Raw genomic sequence first — 20,125 nt, 5'->3', positions numbered from 1 at the left:
CCATTAGCCGATTAAGCAGGGACAGCGGTGGTTTGAGCAATTCCGGTCGCTGACCCAACTAGTTTGGGCTGGAGGGGCTATTATCTTAACTTTGTGTTTTTCTCAAAACCACAGGACCCTTTCTGATGTGCTGACTGCACCTGGGCCTTCCTAGCCCCCAATTTCTCGTTGGCTCAAGGCTCCTACGGATCACTTAATTGTTCTGTGAATCCTAACCTTCCTTAACCTCTCACGTCCTTCTCCCTCGCAAGCACATCTGCCTTCATCTTTAATAGTTTTATACGTATGTCCCCCACCGAAGAACGGTTTCAAAATAGATTTCTTTGTGATCCAGCATCAAGAGATGTTTGATTTCAATGCCTTTTTCTACATCTATGTATCTATGGGGTTGCTAAAAATCTCGTGTGTGGAAAAAAACGCAAGAAGTCCTGCTCTAGAGCGCCCCCGCTGGCCTTCAAAAGGGACTGCAGGGGGTGTGGCTAGGGGAAGCTCCACCAATGACAGAGACCCATACAGGGTTGTGGAAGGACAAGCGGAGTTCCACCAATGATAGAGACCCTTATAGGGTCGAGGATGTATAAGTAGAGGGGCTGGCCGGCACCGCGTGAGTCTGTGAGGGCACTTCCCGGAGCTTAGGGCGGTAGGTGCTGGGCTGGGCTGGGGGCAGCGGTGGGGGGTACTATGCCAACAGCACCCCCGGCCTTGCCTCTGCTCGCATGGGAGGCGATGTGATCCCTTCGGATCTCGCTCAATTGATATTTTTCTCCTCAGAAATTTGCTGAGGAGATCGGAGGCCCCCCAGCTTCCCGCCTCTAGGCCACCGCCATGGAGCCCCTAATCCCTGTCATTACCAAGCTACAAGAGGTCTTCAGTGTGGTGGGCAGGGAGATCATCCAGCTCCCACAGATTGTGATCTTTGGCTCTCAGGTACTGCTTGCTCTCCCTGGGGAGAGGCTGGAGGGGCCGTGGGCCTAGGTCCTCCCTCCCCACCCCCTCAGGCCTAGTTTTTCCTCTCCCCCACACAGTAGGAGCTTCATCTCTCCCTCTCCTTTCCTCCATTGCATGGCGGGGTGCCTTCAAATTGGCCCCTCCCACCTAGCTTAGATTTCTCTCAGGGGCCCTCCCTATTCCCAAGAGAGGTGGCCGCCATAAGGGCGTGAGAACGGGCTGTAGGGGAAAGTGCGCCACCATCAGGTGGGATGGGATGGAGCTCTTACTGGGCATGCGCAGGGAGGCCGCCATAACCAAAGGAATCCGGGAACTCTGAGGGTGGCAGTAGGGGAAAGTGCGCCACCATCAGGTGGGCCTCAGCCACGGATATGGGATGGAGCTCTTACTGGGCATGCGCAGGGAGGCCGCCATAACCAAAGGAATCCGGGAACTCTGAGGGTGGCCGTAGGGGAAAGTGCGCCTCCCCCAGGGGGGCCTCAGCCAGGGGAGGGGCATTTCTCTGCCAGGCCGGCCGAACCAACCTTCCTTTCCACGGGAGAAAAGTGAGGCCCAGAGAAAGTTCTCCAGAGTGGCAGAGGGAGAACCCTGACCTCCCGAATGCAGTCCCGTACTCCTCCCACTGTACCCTACTGCAGCCCTGTATTTAACTTGAGATTGGGGAGTCAGGGGTGATGGGTTGGGCTAGGCTCAGAGGGGAAGGGAGCCGCGGGAGGCTACTTCCCAGAAGCCCCTGAGCCACCCCTTCGGGCCTGTTGTGATTACAGAGCAGTGGAAAGAGCTCGCTTCTGGAAAGCATTGTGGGCCGGGACTTCCTTCCAAAGGGTTCTGGAATCATGACTCGCAGGCCCCTGATCCTTCAGCTGGTGCACGTAGCCTCCCTGGAGGAGCGGCAGGCAACATCCCCGGAGACATGTGAGGATGGGGAAAGGGGCAGGGGGCGGGTAGGAGAGAAGGGCAGAGCTGGGCCACAGCCACCTGCTGGCTTGGAGACTTGACCCAGCCAGGATGTCCCTCCTGAAGGAGACCTGCACCCAAGCCCTGCAGGCTCCAAGCTTTACAGCTGGAAGACCCCGTACTCATTTTACAGATGAGCTCCAGGCTTCGTAAGTGGCTTCCCCCAGTACAAAGAGGATGCTGCAGAGCAGGGATTTGAACACAGGTCTGGGATTCCCGATGCAGCATCCTTTCTGCTCTTCCCCCAGCAATAGGGGCCTCCACGTGTGCCTTAGGCAGTCAGAGGTGGCGGCCATATAGTGGTTTTTTTACTATGAATGCCACAGTGATGCTGTGTCTTGGACGGGGATATAGAAATGGCTCCGCCCTGGGCAAATGGCCCTTCATCCCCTTCTCCTCCCCTTATGAGGTGATTGGTAATGGCAAGGGAGCTGGTGACCCTCCCCTTTCCTCCTGTCCCCACAGATATCCAAGCAGAGGAATGGGCCACTTTCCTGCACATCAAACATAAGGTATCCCAACCCCTCCAGCTCAGCCCATTTGCCAGACTGGATCATTGCTGGCAATCTTCCTCTTCTCCCTTTGCACATCACCGTTTCCTGGCTCATCCATAACCCGTCTGGCTATGTGGACTTCCAGGAGTGATGCTGTTCGGGCAGTGATTGCTGGGAGGGGGGGGGGGGTAGAGGGCGGAGGCCATGATCCTTGCTGAGTGACTTTAACTGAAAACCTTTAGGAATGGATAATTCTTTTTCCTCTCCAGATATTTACAGATTTTCACGAAATCCCAAAGGAAATTTCTAATGAGACAGAGCGGATCACCGGGACTAATAAGGTGAGCACAGGAGGCACAGCCGTCCCTGGTTTGCTCCTACCCTGTCCAAGTGCAGTGGACCTGACCTTGACTCTCCTCCCGCAGGCCATCAGTCTTGCCCCAATGTACATGAAGATCTATTCCTCTAAAGTCCTCAATTTGACTCTGGTTGACTTGCCTGGATTGACCAAGGTATGTTCTCTCCCTGAATCCTACACTGAAGGGTGGGCTACATCTCCATTTCTCCTCTCTTGTTCAACCCTTTCATGAGAGTTCATGGACTTTGTCGTTCCTTTGCCAGTCATGAAGGATTAGACACAAGGCTCTGTGCCCAGTACACTGGAAGATGCTCAGAGGAATGGATCAGTTGAACAGGGAGGGGCAAGGAGGGAGGAAGCATTAAATCTTCCATTTGTGAGTCTTGTGAGATCTCAGCTCCTTGCTTCCTTCTGAGATTTCAACTGTGTTTGGGAAAAAACCGGACTCTGAGCACCCCCAGAGAGGTTTCAGCGCATCCATTGTCACTCCAGCTTTACTCAGAGGAGGGTCCATTTTGGGTCCCGAATCGGAGCCAGGTCAATCCTGCAAATGTCATTAGATTAGAAAGAGCTAATTGGCAGAAGGGCCAGGCCACAGAAGCAAGTGACAGCAATGGGAGGGGGACTCAGGCAGACAAAGGAGAAAGCACAGAAATTTGGTATAGTCACCTGTACAGGCTATCAGATCCAAGGGCCCTTCTGCTTCCTGCTCAGGATAGATCATTTAGAAAAAAGGATCACTGAACACAGATTTGCCTGTCTACTAGTGCAAGGAACTATTTCATAGAAAATTAAATAGGCGTTCGCTTTTTTGGTTGACACACAACATGAGCAGAGATGTTCTCAAGGGCCTTAAGACTCCAACATGGAGAGAAAACACATGCACACAAATTACTCAGCTGAAAGGGAGAGTCAAACCTGTATGAAGGAGAAGAGGGATGTCGCCCAAACTGAACCTCGTGAGGAGGGCAAGAACACTAATGTAGACCCAAAGGTGAGCTGAGACCAGAAGAGTTCTAGTAAAATGTTGACCAGGCAGCTCTCTGAAAATGCACAACACTTATAAATGGAAATTGCAATCTGTATATTTTGATATATCTACATATATCTACATCGGGGTGGAGAACCCTTTTTTCTCCCAAAGGCCATTTGGAAATTCTTCTGAGCCCGTTTTGGGATCTCATTTGATCTTTCATTTGAGGGCCATACAAAATTATCAAGATACAACTAAAGCAGTGGGGGAATTGTTGTAGCTACCTTTCCACTCATCATTGCCGAGCAGATGATTATGCAAATGATTTTGTGGGCCTTCTATGAAGTTTCCCATCCTTGGTCTATAAAGTCCACCAAAGAATCCATTCCACTTGGGCAAGAATGGCTTAAGGGGTATATGAGAACAAAGATAGAAGAGTAGGTTGGAGCAAGATTGTGGAGGGATTGATAATTACTGAATTCTTATGTGAATACTGAATTACTGAATTCTTATTCAGTAAAAAATGGGGAGCCACTGAAGATTTTTCTGGGCTGGAGGCTAAGGTCTCTTCTACATCTCAGTCCATGATTCTATGATCAATGTTGTTCTTGGGAAATTGGGAAATGAAAGGAAGGCTAGATTGCAGCAGGGGGTATTTAAAGGGAGTTAGAACCAACAGTTCTAATAGTCTAGGCCAGAAGGGATGGTGGCCTGAAGAAGGCCAACCTTGGTGGTGTGGTAGCAGTTTGGGCCAAAATAGAGCTACCCAAAGTGACTAGTACAGAGATCACTCATAGAAAGCAGAATTATTTATTAGAATCTCGAGAAGCGGACCCCATCCTGATGGCGGGCCGAAGCCCACAGCAGGACAGAGAGCCACTCCCTTGAAAATGTTCACAGTATTTATACATTTCCGACAGAGAACCCCAAAAAGCTCACCCTCGCTATGGTGTGATTGGTCACATAAGCTTTATTCCCCTATTTGATCAGTGGAATGCAGTAGATGTATAGCTTTCTTCTTTGGACAATGGAATGTAGTCCAGGCCTTATCTAAAATCACATGCTTCCAGAGAAGCCAAAACTGTGACTTTTAAGGCTTCAACTAATTTAGCTAACAGTCTCTGAACCTATGTGCTTGATCTGTAAGCTCTTCACCTTTCCCCACACACAGTGGAGAGACTGCTGAAGCAAAGTTGCCAGAGCCTGGTAGTTGACTGTGTGTATGGAATAAAGGAGAAAGAAAACTCATAAAGGATTCTGAGTTGATGGGTTTGGGTGGGACCGTGAACAGAAAGTGGGACGGGAAGATGGCAGACAAGTTTTGGAAGGTTAGTTCTGTTTTGAACATTTTAAGTTTGGGTGTTCAGCAACATTCGGGTAGTGAGATGAATCCTAATGAAAAGTTAAAACTATATAGAGCTTTGAATGCCATATGCAAAGAGGTTGTCCTTGAAATTGTGGGAATTAAATGACCTCCCCAAGGGGGACTATGGGAACACAAGACGCAGGTCACAACCCACCAGTGTTGAGGTGAGAGAAGCCACTCAGGGAAGCAACAGCATCAGAGGTAAAAGGAGAAGCATGTAGAAACGAAGGCGAGAGGCCAAAGGGAAGATGGGCAGCATCACAGTACTGTCAAGTGGCAAAGCAAAAAAACAGGGTGCAAATGAAGCATTAATTAAGGCCTTACTCTTGTCTGTCCTATTTTACTTAGGGATCTTATCAGTTCCCATAGGTTATTGACCCTCTTTCTGCTAATGACTCAAACTCCCATCTCTCCTGCCTTTCAGACTGGATCAGTTCCCAACTCCACCAACAATGCATCATGTCCCAGTTCTCCCGCATCCCCTCCCACATTCATCATTACCATTTCCTGTCATGTTAGCCAATCTGAGAGGTGTGAAGTGGTACCTCAGGGTTGTCTTAATTTGCCTTTCTCTATTCACTAGTGATTTAGAGCATTTTTTCATATGACTAGAAATGGCTTAAATTTCTTTACGTGAATGTTGTCTACTCATAGCCTTTGATCATTTATCAATTGGGGAATGGCTTGGATCTGAGTAAATTCAACTCGGTTCTCTCTGTATTTGAGCAATGAGGCCTTTATCAGAAATGCCGGCTGTAAGATGGTTTCCCAGCTTGTGCTTCCCTTCTAATCTGGGCTGGGTTGAATTTAGGAAGTCTTCCGCATCTCCTCTTCATTCCGGTGGTTTTCCTTTGTGGAAAACCTGTGGCTCCTGCACGCAGTGTTTAATGTCTGTTTGTTTGCATGTTGTCTTTCCCATGACACTCTGAGTCCTTGAAGACCCTGTCTCTTGCCTCTTTTTGTATTCCTAGCTTAGTATAGTACTTGGCACATAGTAGGCACTTAAGAAAAGTTCCTTCCTTCCTTGCTTGCTTCCTTCCTTCCTTCATTCCCATGGTAAGGCCATTGGGGTTAAATGACTTGGCCAAGGTGACACAGCTAGTACAGGTCAAGTATCTGAGGCCAGACTGGAACTCAAGCTCTCCTGAGTCCACTGGACCACCTAGCTGGCCCTCCCATGTTTATTGACTGATTGACTGGGGCAGAGATGACAGAAGCCATGATAGTCTTTTTCTCCTCCCCTTCCTTCTTAGAGTAGCCTTAACAATGCCTTCCCTGCCGGGCATTCAACATTGTTTAATTCCTTTGTCTTTCCCTCCCCCATCCCCCTGAGAAAGCTCCAGAATGGGAAGATTGTTCTGTCTGAGTCTGGGCTTAGGTACGACCTCTGGTCTTTCCCAGCTGCCCTTGCCCTTGCCCATCCCCTTTGGGTGGTCATGGCTATCCCGGGGGGCCTGGGGGGGGTTGCGAGAGCAGCCGGGGCTTTTTTCTGAGCTTTGTCTCCTGCTGCCAGGTTCCCGTGGGGGACCAACCCCCCGACATCGAGATGCTGGTCAGAGACCTGAACCTGTCCTACATCATTAACCCCAGCTGCCTCATCCTGGCTGTCACTGCTGCCAACACAGACATGTCCACTTCAGAATCCTTGAAACTTGCCCGGGAGGTGGATCCTGATGGTACGGGGATGCTGGGAGGGTTTGGGTAGTGGTGGGAGGGAGGCTGGCAGTGCTGGGAGGGAGGCCGGCAGTGCTGGGAGGGAGGCCGCCTGGCTGGGCCAGTAACTGCATGGCCATGATGAAGGTGTTTGGGTTTATTTCCCTTAGAGAACGTGGTGTGAGACCTGGGTGGGCTACTTAGGCCTTCTTTCAGCTTTGTGATGGAAGGCCTCACCCTGAGCTGGCAATTTTCCTTTCCCGGCATCAGTATCCTAATTAGGAAAGGACGCCAGGGGAGGAGCCACTGCTTTTCCCCCCTGTAGGGCTGTTGACTCCTGTCTTTGGGGCCAAGAACTCTGCTTGCCTAATATAGCCCTTGACCGTGTGGCCTAGCCTGAGAGGGAGCAGCTAACGTGAGGGCCACTTTGCGGTTCCGAGGCCGTCCAGTTCTCCCCAGCCAGCTCATGCATGGGACGGAGGGCCCCCTAAAAGCCACCCAATATCCCTACCTTTTCTCTGGACCTTGGGCTATTGGTCTGAAGCCGATCTCAGCTCTTCCCACTTCTTAGGACGCAGAACCTTGGCAGTGATCACTAAGCTGGACCTCATGGATGCTGGGACAGACGCGATGGATGTGCTGACGGGCCGAGTCGTCCCCGTGAAGCTGGGCATTATTGGGGTGGTGAATCGGTGAGTAGAGCCCTCTCAGTCGTCCCCCTTGAGAGGCGTCCGGCAGCAGTGAGGTGGCTGAGGGGAGACCGGAGCCGGGAGAAGGGGACCGAGTGAGACGGAAACCACTGACACACACAGATAAGCTTCTGAGGCTTTGGGGACATTGTGTTGGCGAGTTCACCAATGAGGTGAGTTCCCTTCTTCTCCAAAGTCCAAAGCAGGGGGAGTAATCTCCTCAGTGAGAAGCAGAAGCAAAACCCGTAAAGTGACAGAGGCTGGACTGGGAGGAGGCGCACGGTTTCTCTCTTTAGAAACATTTTACCATTGGCTTTGACTTGTACATCATGCTCATTTTCCAGTCCCAGGTGAACCCTTCCTTGACAGGAGAAAGAGCTCATCAAAAAGCACCCCACACTGAGCCAGAGCCCGGCATTCGGTGTTCCCTTCTCCCAAGGGCCAGAGGCTTCTCTTCTCTGGGGCTCAGATCAGTCATTAGAGCGGCTCCTCCTTTGGCTTGACTCGCTTTCCTTTCTAGGATTATAGGCACTTTTCCCTGTGCTTGCTTCACACATCATATAAGGCTTCCAGAGGTCTCTGGATTCCTCCAATTCGGAGTCGCTTCCACCATCATTTACTAAAGGCCGTCCTATGCCACGACCGTTTGTTCAGCCATTCCCCAATCTATGAACACCTATTTTCCTTTCCAGTTTTTTGTTGCTAGAAGAACTTTGTGACTTTGGAATAACCTCTCTCGGGCGCCTACGCACGCAGGGGATTGATGTCACAGCACATGAAAAGTTCATTAACTTTCCCCCTAGAATTCCAGATGGCTTTCCAGAAAGGGCGAACCAGTGTGCAGCTGCCCCAGCCCTCTGTTAGCGTGCCTGCTTTCCCACAGTGCCTCTAGCTTCACCTTTTGTCCTTTTGTCCTCTTGGCCAGTTGGCCAAAGCTGCCCAACTTGCATTTCTCTTATTAGTCATTCTGAGCCATCTTTCCCATGGTTCTTGACTGTGAGTAGATGAACTTTACCCTCCCTCCAGGAGAGTCCTAGGCCTCTTGCTGGGCCCGGTTCACCTTTCCTTTCCGTCTCTGTGCTGGTCTAGCTACTTCCCTTTTGGCTACCATGACTTGTTGCCTCCCACTGTCGGTTCTCCTGTTCACTTGCTAAGGAATAATGCAGGGTCTCCAGGCACTTTGCCCATCTCCCTACCCATGGAAGTGAGCTCCTGTCCTTGGAGGTTTACGAGAACAGACCAAAAGGGCCCTTCTAGACTACCTCCCTTGCTTTTATCACTCCAACACGAGGAGGAAAGGCCATTAGTAGCTGTGTGATAATTGTGGGAAGCAACATTGACCCAGAGAAGAAATGAAGCAACGGCCTTCCTTCCTTTTCTTGGCCGTGTGGGAGACCGTCTATACAGAATGTTGCACTTGTTTGATGCCACAGCTTGGGTTTTCCTTTTGCAAAAGAAGACTCATTGGTAGGGAAGGTGATATCTCTAAATGAATATAATGTGACAAGAAAAGATGGCAATAAAACAGGACTTTTTTTATTATTATAGCTTTTTATTTACAAGATATATGCATGGGTAATTTTTGAGCATTGACACTTGCAAAAACTTCTGTTCCAATTTTTCCCCTCCTTCCCCTCACCCCCTTCCCCAGATGGCAGATAGACCCTATAAATGAAATTTTATATATATATATATATGTACAGTTATTTTGTTGCACAAGGAGAATCGGACTTTGAAATAATGTAACATTGACCTGAGAAGGAAATCAAAAATGCAGGTGGATAAAAAACAGAGGGACAGGAAATACTATGTAGTGGTTCACACTCATTTCCCAGAGTTCTTTCGCTGGGTGTAGTTGCTTCTATTTATTATTGAACAAATGGAACTGATTTGGATCCTCTCATTGTTGAAGAGAGCCATGTCCATCAGAATTGATCCTCATATAGTCTTGTTGTGGAAGTGTGTAATGATCTCCTGGTTCTGCTCACTTCACTAAGTATCAGCTCCTGTAAGTCTCTCCTGGCCTTTCTGGAATCCTCCTGCTGGTTGTTTCTTACAGAACAATACTATTCCATAACATTCATATACCACAATTTACCCAACCATTCTCCAGTGGATGGGCATCCATTCAATTTCCAGTTTCTAGCCACTACAAACAGGGCTGCCACAAACATTTTTGCACATGTGGGTCCCTTTCCCTCATTAAAGACTCTCTTTGGGATATAAGCCCTGCAGTAACACTGTTGGATGAAAGATTATATACAGTTTGATAACTTTTTGAGCATAGGTCCAAATTGCTCTCCAGAATGGATGGATGCATTCATAATTCTACCAAGAATGTATCGGTATCCCAGTTTTCCCACATCCCCTCCAACATTCATCATCGTTTCCTGTCATCTTAGCCAATCTGACAAGTGTGTGGTGGTATCTCAGAGTTGTCTTCATTTGCATTTCTCTGATTAATAATGACTTGGAGCATCTTTTCATATGACTAAAAATAGTTTCAATTTCTTCATCTGAAAATTGTTCATATCCTTTGACCATTTATCAATTGGAGAATGGCTTGGTTTCTTATAAATTAGAGTCAATTCTCTATATATTTTGGAGATGAGGCCTTTATCAGAAACTTTGACTGTAAAAATGCTTTCCCAGTTTGTTGTAAAATGGGATTCCTTTACAAATTCATTAATAGCTCCAGGAAAAAGCATCTGTTTAATGACGCAAATGTTGTATAGACACAGTAAGCTGTTATTTCCACACTTCCTCCAATTCCTCAGAATCTTGTTTCCATACTCTATTACTGACCTGCACGATCCGAGACTGAAACTTGATCTTTTTCACAGGAACCAACATGATCTCCACACCCACAAAAGCATCAGTGAGGTTCTGTGTGATGAGCAGGTCTTCTTGCAGAAGAAATACCCGTCCCTGGCCAGCCAGAATGGAACACCCTTTCTTGCCAAGACACTCAACAGGTGCCGTGAGGGCTGGTTGGGGCAGGCCGGGGGTAGAGCTGAAGAGTTCCCAGGAGTCACTTGGGCTTGGTCCTTGTGCTCCGTGCCTTAGGCTTTTCATGCACCACATCCGAGACTGCCTGCCTGAACTAAAGACCCGTGTGAATGTGCTGACAGCCCAGTACCAGTCAATGCTGCAAAGCTATGGGCAGCCTGTTCAAGACCAGAACGCCACTCTGCTGCAGATCATCACCAAGTTTGCCACCGAATACTGCAACACCATTGAAGGAACAGCAAAGAACATCGAGACCTCAGAACTGTGAGTTTCGGGAAGGTTCGGTTTGGGGGAGGGAGCAGAAGATACAAATCGAGAAGGGCCACTGGGACCGGGAATTGCTAGGATGATGCCCAGAGAGCTTGGGCCAGTTATTTGGAAGTTGGGCAGCGGCTTTGGATAACAAAAAGCGGTTGTGATTTACCTCCAGACTTCCCAGAAAACCCCAAGAGGGATGATGAAGTTGGCCATGGGAAATGACTGAACCCAAAAAACTCCATGGTGGGGGAGAGGGTTTTTGGGAGGGTTGAATTTGGGATGTGAGACCCCTCTCCCCCAGTGCTTCTGGTCTGAGAAGGCTGCTGGGCCACTCTTCCCTCCAAAGTCTGGGGGTCATTCTCCAAAAAGCCCAACTAGCAATTGATAGGTCACCAAGGACTTGATTATTAAGGGTTTCCTGGGTGCCAGGCACAGTGCTACAGCCTTAGTAAACACAGAAACCAAAAAGACAGGCCAGCTCAAAGGGCTGTGGTTCTGATTGGGAGAGGAGGGAGGAGCCTAGACCTGATCAGGCAGCTACCAGGTGTAGGAGAGGAGACGTGAGGTTCGCTGAAGAGCAAGGCCTAACTTAGCAGCTGTGACGTGGGAGCATGGGGGCCCAACTGGAAGGAAGCTTGGGAAACTTCAGGGACGAGCCTCTCTCTCATCTTGTGTGGATGTGACTTGATGCTTGTAGTTCAGCTGTGAGCGCTGTCTGCGATTGTCTGGCCCCCAGCACACCAGTGCCGTCCGGGGGCTCCTCTTGGCAAAATGAGCGAGGGGTTGGACATTTCCTTCTCCAGGGGATTAAGACCAAGTGGGTGAAATCACGCTCAGGGTCCCTCAGCCAGTAAGGGTCTGAGGCCAGATTCGAACTTGGGACTTGCTGACTCCAGGCCCAGCCCTGTATCCACTGCAGCACCCCTTCGCTGCTTCCTGATGCTTCATGGAGCCCGGGAAATGGGAAGAGCTGGAAGATGGGAAAAGGGAAGAGCTGGAAGATGGGAAATGGGAAGAGCTGGAAAAGGTCCTTAAAGAGGACAGAGGCACTTTGTTTTTGGGAAATAGGGAAACTAAGGCCCCGGCAAGGCAAACAGCTTGCTGGAGAAACTTCACAGGGAGTGGTTTGTCCAAGTAGGAGAAGGCCCAGAATCTTGACCAGCCATCCCTTGTCTGTGCTTTTATCTGTTTCTCCAGTGCTCTTTCGGTTTCTGTGTCTGCCTTTGGCCTGAGGCAAGGGATAGGGGAGGCTGAGGGTTGGGAAGGGCCCTGGGCCCCGGGGCCTCCCTGATGCTTCCCTTCTCATCCCCCCCAGCTGTGGGGGTGCTCGCATATGCTACATCTTTCACGAGACCTTCTGCCGGACTCTGGAATCCATCGATCCTCTGGCTGGACTCACCATCCTGGACATCTTGACCGCCATCCGAAATGCCACGGTAGCAGATCCCCCCTTCACAGCCTCGCTCCCCATTCCCACCCATCCCTCCCCGATTTGGTGTTGCTTCTGATGATCTGTCTCACCTTTTGGGGAAAACATCCCTCGATCAGCAGGCTGTGGTCAGCCAAAGGAACCGAGGCCCAGTTCTGGGAAGACGTTTGTCTGAGGTTACACAGCTGGTCGGTGGCTGCGCAGGGTTTAGAACCCAAGTCCTCCTGCCCATTGGCAGCAGCTGTCTTACTCTGGCCAGACCCTCTCTGGGGCCTCTTCTCTGAGAAGAACCTTGCCTGCTTGCACTGAATTATTTTGAGAGGCTTTTCTGGGGAGCAGGCCTTGGGCCTTTGGGGGAGAGGGCAGGGGGGGAGTTCGTGGAAACAGGCAGGAGGAGAATGTCAGCCTGAGGATCAGGACCCCTCTGGGGCTGTGAATCAGCTGCCGTGAACCATCCACCCCTGGTCGGCTCCAAGCAGGGCAGGCACTGTGCTCGGCCCGGGGAGAACGGACAAGCGACCCCGTTGGCGAGGACGCCAGGCAGGAATGAGGCTGCTTTCTGCCTTGGGTCCCTAACACGGCTCCAAAGCAGCTCAGAAAGAGGGCTCCACTACCGAGCCAAGACAGGCTGGCTCGGGGAGTCTGTGCCGCGGCTCACCCAGAGAAGTTCCCATTCAAGTCGTCGTCTTTGCATCATGTCTGTGGCCGTGGCCTTCACTCTGGAGTTGCAGGCAGAACAACCCTGATAGAAGTGATCCCATTCATAGAAGGCTAGGACCCTGGCAGAGCATTAGTTGGGGGCAGGGGAGGGCAAGGGGACCAGCTGGCTAGAAAGTTAAGTTTCAGGGGAGTGGGAGGAACCGTTTCCCATGAGACAAGAGGTGGTGCTCATTGAAAGCCCTTCGCCTGGAGCCTTGGCCTTCAAGCTGAGGGGGAGCCCGGGAAGGGCAGGAGTCAAGCTGTGACCCTGGTCTGGTTGTGCTGAACCCCCTCCCCAAACCCCACCTGCCCCCGAAGCATTTTAGGATGTTGGAATCAGAAGCTGAAAAGGAGAAGCTAAAGCCCCAGTATCCTGCCCGCCCTCTTCCCATCTTGTTACTCACTGCTCTCCCTGGCAGAGAATGAGCCTGGGGAGCTCCCGCTCCAAGGTTGGCAGGGCCATGCTGGGGCTCCCCAGCTTCCTCCAGACCCAGGGGTCCTGAAGCTGAGCCTCCCGGGCTGCTTTCCCCACCCAGGGCCCTCGGCCAGCGCTCTTCATCCCAGAGGTCTCCTTTGAGCTGCTAGTGAAGAGACAGATTAAGAGGCTGGAGGAGCCCAGCCTTCGCTGCGTGGAGCTGGTGCACGAGGAGCTTCAGAGGGTCATCCAGCACTGTTCCACTTATAATACCAAGGTGCGGCCAGGGTGACCCTGTCCTGGATTATTTGCCGTCTAAGGCAGGGCGTGCAGGGAAGGGAGAATAAGCTGAACACAAGGTTTTGCAGAGGGGAATGTCGAGAACCCTCCGCATGTGCTTTGAAAAGGAAAAGGAATTATTAAATTTAAAGAAACTGGCCGGGTGAGGGGACAGAGGAGAGAGAAGGGGAGGGGTCCAGAGCAGGAGCCAGTCCTCTGACTCTGCTTGGAGAAGGGAGTGGGGCCTCGGGCTGGGGTGGGAGGGAGGGAGGAAGCAGCCTGGCTGCCAGAGCCTGAGTCTGATGAGCTTGGCCCTTCTCAGGAGCTGCTGCGCTTTCCCAAGCTACATGAGGCCATCGTGGAGGTCGTGACCGGGCTCCTGAGAAAGAGGTTACCCATAACCAATGAAATGGTAATAACCGAGGTGGTTCTGGGAAACAACGGCCCTCGGGGAAAATGACGCCCACTTGGGCCCGGGGTCCAGAGGACACGCTGAGCCAAAATCCTCCGGTCTGCCCAACCTGCTAATACCCTGGACGAGTGGTTGGCGGCAAAGCTAGCAGCCGATTTAAAGGTTTCCCAGGGGAAGGAAGGGGAAGGGAGAAAGCAGGGACAGGGCAGGGCAGAGGCTGGCGTAGCTCTTTAGCTAGGGGTTGAAGGGACAAAAAGCCGGCCGAGCCTCTGCCCAGGATCATTTCCAGGGCGAGCCCCACTGATCCTGGCGGATAGGCTGTGCCCGGCAAATGGTCGAGTGAACAAATACCCAGGAGGCCGTGCTCCTCCTGGCTAAGCCTCTGGTCTCAGACCCCCAGCAGGAGGGCGGGTCCTTAGGGGGAGGAGGCCAAACAGGACGAGGACGGGATCGTGTTCGGTCCAGAGAGAAAGGGATGAGAGCATGACGGAGGAGTTGTCGGGGAACCCAGACGTCACCGATTTGACTGCGGCTGCCCCTGGCCCAGCCACTCGACGTGGCTCCCGCCTCTGTTCCCCCGACCCAACGAGCCAGTAGAAAGGGGAGGGGGGAACGAGTGAGACGGGACAGCTCCTGCGACCTCATTGCCTTCTCTTGTAGGTTCACAACCTCATGGCAATTGAGTTAGCCTACATCAACACCAAGCACCCGGATTTGGCCGACATGACTTTTGTCTCTTCGTCCATCAGCGGCAACAAGGTACTTGGGGGTCGCCCGGCAAGCCCTCATCTGGTCCCTGGACTGAGTCCCCGGTAGTCGCCCTTCCCGCCGTCCCGGTGACACGGGTGCCAGTGACGATGCAGAGCGGCCTTGTGGAGGGCCAGGCCGAGGGCTGAAGTTGAAGTCAGAGGATCTGAGTTCAACGGCGACCTCTGGCCCTGTTTCCTCCTCTCAGATGAGGGGAATTGAGCCCCGTGCTCCTCTAAGGAAGGGCACTCCCAGGCTTCAAACCCTGGGAGCCTCTGAAGAGAGGCCGGGCCCAAAGGGCAACCGGGAGGGGGAGGTCTTCCCGCTGCACTGGCTCAGCTCGGTCTGGTCGAGGCTTGGCCACGGGATCCCCGTACTTGGACACGCTGAGGAAGCTCCCGGCTCCCTCCCTGGGTCGCCCCTTTGCTGGGCATATGAGGTTTTTCTGACATCCCCCTTCTGAGACCCAGCTGCTCGGCCTTCGTGTAAATTATGGTGTGCCCATGCTTTCATGTAGAGACAAACTCAAAGCGGAGCCATTGCTCAGGTTGAAGAACGGGTCAGGGAAGGAAGAGGGATGGTACAATGCATGATGGGAACGCTGTGGATACGTGAAAGTGGTTGAAGGGGGTGCCAACCTCTGCTTGGGCTACAATGGAGGCCACTTTTTGCAGCCTCTAAAATCCCTTCTGCCCAATGGTCCCAGAAGCACATTCTCCCTCTCTGACGGGTTATTCTGCCTTGCACAATGAGAGACAATGCTGGTTTGTGACCCCGCAGGAGAGAGTTGGTAGCTCAAGGTTTCCCTTCTTTCGGGGACGTGAGGGGGCATCTTTCACGTCCCCGTCCCACCCTCTGTTTTAGAACTTCCACCAGGCTGTGGAAGTAAGGTTTCTCCACGCGCCTCACTCCGACACGCTGCCCCTCCCGGGGACGGGCACGAATAGGGAATATCACCACATCCTGTCCTTTTCCCTCCCCTTCATCCTGGCCAGAGTGACGCCTACCAGGCAAACGGTGCTAGACGCTGGAAGAGCGACGGGGTCGGGGATGACCCTGTTCCCAAGGAGAGGGAGAGCATCAGATCCCCGCCCCAGTCACGTATCTCCCCTGTCCCCAGCCGGATACGTGCCATCAACTTCCTCGATGTGGTGAGTGGCGTTTGTCTTCAGCGGGGATGGCGGCTTCGCTTTGGGGACTGGAAAGTTCTGTCTGGGCTTGAAAGTAACTTCTACCACACGTGACTGCATAAGTCGGGGCCTTAAACTAAGCGACTGCTGAGACCTAGGTCACTGGCTTCCATTTGTGCAGTTGTTCCTCAGTAAAGCTGGACTGCCTCACACAGGACCCCAAGACAGTAGCTCCCAGATCAAGCAGAGGCTTTTGCTTCCTAACTGTTGCTAAAGTCTAGGCCCCAAAGACTCCAGCCCCCTGACATTTGGTCCCTACTCTTTGCCTCTGATCTCCTTACTCTGCTCAGCTTTCCTTGCAGTTGCCTCTGGTAGCCAGAAGCAGAGCCTCTGCTCTTGGGCTTGCAGAGCCTATGTACTGTTTGAGGGCTGCCCGCCAAGTGCCTGCTTCCTTTCAGGAGGGGGAGCCCCACTGGGGGATGGGACTCCTGACTTGGAGGTCTGGGGGCCAGTTCAGCTTCCTGGCTCATCCCCTTCCATGGGTCTCTTACTCATCGCTCACATTGACCCAGGGAGCCATCTGCCCGCATCCCGGGAAGCATCGTTGCCGGGATCAAAAGCCCACATGCAATGCACCGGCCTTACTAATACGCTGACTGAATGACCCAGGAGGCAATCCCCATCTAGCCCTCCCCAGCACAGACCCCATGCTCGGTCGGTACAAGAGGCTGCTTGTACGTTTTAACGAGACATCCCTAACCCAGGCCAGGGAGAGAGATTTGTTGGTAGAGAAAGCAAAAGCGGCCAGTGCTGAGCTTCTCGGGCCCCCGCAAGCTCTCTCCCCCAGGCTCTGACGGACGTGAATCTGCCCGACTACAGGGCCCACCTTTCCAAAGGACTTACGGACGATAGGACGCGGCCCTTGTTTCTGTACGAAAATGACCTGACTGGGTCCCTGCCATTCACTGGGACATTGTTACCTTTGGAGGAAGCGGTTTCAGTGCAGTGACGAGGTCAGAAGCCAGACTGTAGAACTGAGAGTGAGAGGAAAGCAAGTGCAGACACCAAGTGTCGATGGCTTCCACAGACTTTGGCAGAAAGGGGGAGGAGAGGTGCAAGGACGATGGCCCGTGGGGATGGACCAAGGGAAGGATTTTCAGGAAGAGACATTTCTGTAGCAATAGGGAAGTGGCCAGTGGGCAGGGGGAGACTGGCAAATGAGAGGGACGGGTGATAGAGGAACCCGTGTGTAGGAGAAGACGGGAAGGCTGGGGATGGCGTGACCTCTGCATGTACAGACGTTTGCCTTGCCAAGAAGGGCCACAGCTTCCGTGGGACAAAGCGGAGGAGATAATCTCTGATGGCGTCTGAGGGGCGAGAGGAGAGGGGGCTGTCGGGGTGATGGCAGTTGTTTCGGTGACGTATCAGGCAAGGGTTCCAGAAGCGGAGAGCAAGGGGAGAAGGGCACGGAGGTTTGAGGAAGGGGGAAAAGTTGTGCAGCAAAGGCTGCTTGGGCGACTGGGTGAAGGAGCCCCTGGGGAAGATGGAAAAGCATCTCCTTGCTGTGGGGAGGGCCCAGTTGCTATCACGTAAGGTAAACTTGAATGGCCCCCGCCCGCTGGTGGTGTGGCTCTCTGGCTTCGTTCGGCCCCTTTGAGTAGAAGCAAAGGCGTGAGCTGAGGGAAGCGGGCGCGCCAGGGCCGAGGCTCGGCAGGGCAAGAGCAATGATCGGGTAAAGGGGCCCGAGGCTCCAGAGGAGAGTGTCGACTTGAACTCCTTCACCAAAAGGTCAAGATGGGGAAGAGAGCCAAGTTTAGCCTGCAGGGGCGATGAGTGGGCAGCGAACTGAGGGTCGGAGGGAGTGAAGAGCACGGTAAAGCTGAAGGACCGGGCGTGGGCTTGCCAAGCAGAGGGAGGGGTGGGAGTAACAACCAGATTGTGATCGATTAAGGCATTTCCGCGTTCACGAACATGGACGTAGAACGTTTGCGTGCGGTGGCAACTGCTGCTATAGGCTACGCGGAGCACGGAGGTAAGGTGGGAAAGGTGGGGGCTGAGACGTTGGGGAGCTGCGGTCTCAGGGGTGCGACGGGAAGGCGGCTGAGGACCATGAGGCCAGGAGGAGACATCGCTACGGATCCTTTGTAGGCAGCGCGGAAGGTGTGGGGATGTGAAGGTGATCTCTCCCACCTAAACAAGAGAAAAATTGCTTTGATGTTAGCGTGAATGGGGAGAAGAGGGGCCAGGAAGAGCCCTGGGACTGTTCCGGGGTCTGGGCTGGAAGCAGAGGAGCCTGAACTCCGGGGCTGGTGGCCTTTGGATGGGTGGGTGAGGGATGGAGAGAGGGAGGGAATTGGAAACCGAAAGTGCACCCATAAAAAGGTGGTCCTAGGGGAGCACCTTCTCACTGTCCCCCTCAAAGAAGGGGAGATTCTTGTAGTTCCGAGTGTGGCGCTGACACCGCTCCTCCAGAGCCGGCCCAGACGAGTGAGATTCAGCGCAAGGAGAGGGCGGCTTACGCCAGACCCTCGCCACCTTGAGCCGCCTGCGGGACCCTGGCGCACAGATTCCCCGGCCTCATGGTGCTTTAGGACATGCTTCCTCTTATTGGCACCCCCTTTTCCTCCTGTGTCCCCCCCAGCCCTTGCCTTCAGCTTGCAGAAAGCTGAGTCAAAGAGAGCAGCGAGACTGCGAGATAATCCGCAGACTTCTCCAGTCCTACTTCCTTATCGTCCGGAAGAACATCCAGGACAGGTAGGGAGGAGTGTGCCACATGTGTGTGTGCGTGTGTGCTGTGTGTCTGTGGATGTGCGTGCATATGTGTGTGTCTCTGTTCCTGTGTGCGTCTGCATGTCCGTGTGCACATAAGGGTTCCCCATCAGCTGCTCTCTTGACCCAACAATCTGGGCGTGATTAATGGTGGGAAGGAATCGGGCATCGATAGATCTCTACTGCTTGATTCTCTAAAGCATGTTTTGGGTATATTTACATTTCCCTTCATGACATCCTTGTGAGAAAATCAAGGGAAGGACCATCTTTTGTCCTTTTGATGAAATGGGAAACTGAGGCTCAGAGAAGGCAAATTGTCCACAGAGAGCCAAGACCGGAACCCAGGTTACCTGAATCATCAGAACTCCCCCAGGAAGGGGAAGTCTTTCTAGGTCTCCTGGGGGCCCTTTGCTCCCCTCTTTAGAGTGTCTGGCAAAAAAAACCCTGTAAGATCTGTTCCTAGCTGATGCCCGCCTGCTCTCTCTGTCTCCCGACTCAGTGTCCCTAAAACTGTCATGCACTTCCTGGTGAACTATGTCAAAGAGCACCTGCAGAGTGAACTGGTGGGACAGCTGTACAAGGCCCAGCTCCTGGAGGGGCTGCTGACTGAGTCCCAAAACATGGCGCAACAGCGCAACGAGGCCGCTTCCATGCTCAAGGTACCGAGCTGCTGATCCCAGGGAGCCCTCTTCCACCCCCGCCCCATCCTTAGGGTGTGCCTGGGGCCGAGCGATGCTTCCTGCCACTCACAGGTTTCTTTTCTTTCTTAGGCCCTCCGGCAGGCCAACCAGAACATCTCAGAGATCCGAGAGACTCAGCTCTGGTGAATGGCACGCCCCGTGCCCGCTGCCCTCAGTCTGTCGTACCCTTGGGGGTAGAGCTGCCAGCTGAGGGTTTTGCCAACCTCACGCCACACTCGGCTGTTTCTCTCCTACCTGTCCGTTCTGTACATTTTCTTCATGATCCAGTTTAACAATTCTGAAAGAGATTATAAAATAAAAACTCTCAGAAATGGTAGAGTAAAATTCCTGCGCTACCGGCTCACAGAGTCAATAAGGCAAGCAGCCCAAAACCAAAACCCAAACAAACATCCCCAATTCAGATATCGTGGCCCCACAGTCGGGATAGCCCCAAACTAGGCCCAAAGGTCTACGGAAGCACATCCACCCTTTGAGCCAGCAATATCACTCCTCGGTCTGTCGGCCAAATACATACAAACCAAAACTCGGAAATATTTCTAGCGGCCCTTGATGTGGTGGCAAAGAATTAGAAATTGTCCGTCAGCTGGGAAACTGCTGAACAAGTGGCTGGATCTCATTGTGTAACCTGTGTCAAATGGCTAGTTTTCTCAAACGAGAGGTGGTGGGGGAGCGCGGCGGGAGGCAATTTGGAACTCAACATTTCAAAAAGAAGAATGTTAAAAAGTGGTTTTGCACATAATGGGGGGAAGCCAAAATATTAGGGATTTTTTAATAATACAAAGACTGGTCTAAAATGTATAATTTGGTCTGAAGAAGTGACTTTCAGTGCCTTCAGATTA

At 52.4% G+C, this 20,125-nt stretch overlaps 1 protein-coding gene across 1 annotated transcript; it reads left to right on the top strand.

The window, feature by feature from the left end:
• The first annotated feature begins 787 nt into the window (after positions 1-787).
• On the top strand, positions 788-19,483 carry LOC127542328 (dynamin-1-like protein). Its single transcript, XM_051967799.1, has 17 exons — positions 788-927; positions 1,716-1,863; positions 2,371-2,417; positions 2,669-2,740; positions 2,825-2,911; positions 6,610-6,772; positions 7,321-7,441; positions 10,282-10,413; positions 10,505-10,711; positions 12,021-12,141; positions 13,370-13,525; positions 13,850-13,939; positions 14,600-14,698; positions 15,682-15,837; positions 18,458-18,570; positions 19,085-19,244; positions 19,356-19,483. The coding sequence occupies exons 1-17, from the start codon at positions 826-828 to the stop codon at positions 19,410-19,412; spliced, it is 2,031 nt and encodes a 676-aa protein (XP_051823759.1). The 5' UTR covers positions 788-825; the 3' UTR covers positions 19,413-19,483.
• The last annotated feature ends 642 nt before the right edge of the window (positions 19,484-20,125 follow it).

Source organism: Antechinus flavipes, chromosome X (genome assembly GCF_016432865.1).
Source record: "Antechinus flavipes isolate AdamAnt ecotype Samford, QLD, Australia chromosome X, AdamAnt_v2, whole genome shotgun sequence".
Classification (NCBI taxonomy): domain Eukaryota; kingdom Metazoa; phylum Chordata; class Mammalia; order Dasyuromorphia; family Dasyuridae; genus Antechinus; species Antechinus flavipes.
Note: the sequence above shows the minus strand (reverse complement) of the source record. Positions and strands in the feature narration are given on the sequence as shown.

Excerpts from the sequence above, each read along its gene's own strand:
- LOC127542328 (XM_051967799.1), top strand. The coding sequence starts at position 826 with ATGGAGCCCCTAATCCCTGTCATTACCAAGCTACAAGAGGTCTTCAGT. Across the intron at positions 928-1,715 it reads TTGTGATCTTTGGCTCTCAG|AGCAGTGGAAAGAGCTCGCT; the intron begins GTACTGCTTGCT and ends TTGTGATTACAG. Across the intron at positions 18,571-19,084 it reads CGGAAGAACATCCAGGACAG|TGTCCCTAAAACTGTCATGC; the intron begins GTAGGGAGGAGT and ends CTCCCGACTCAG.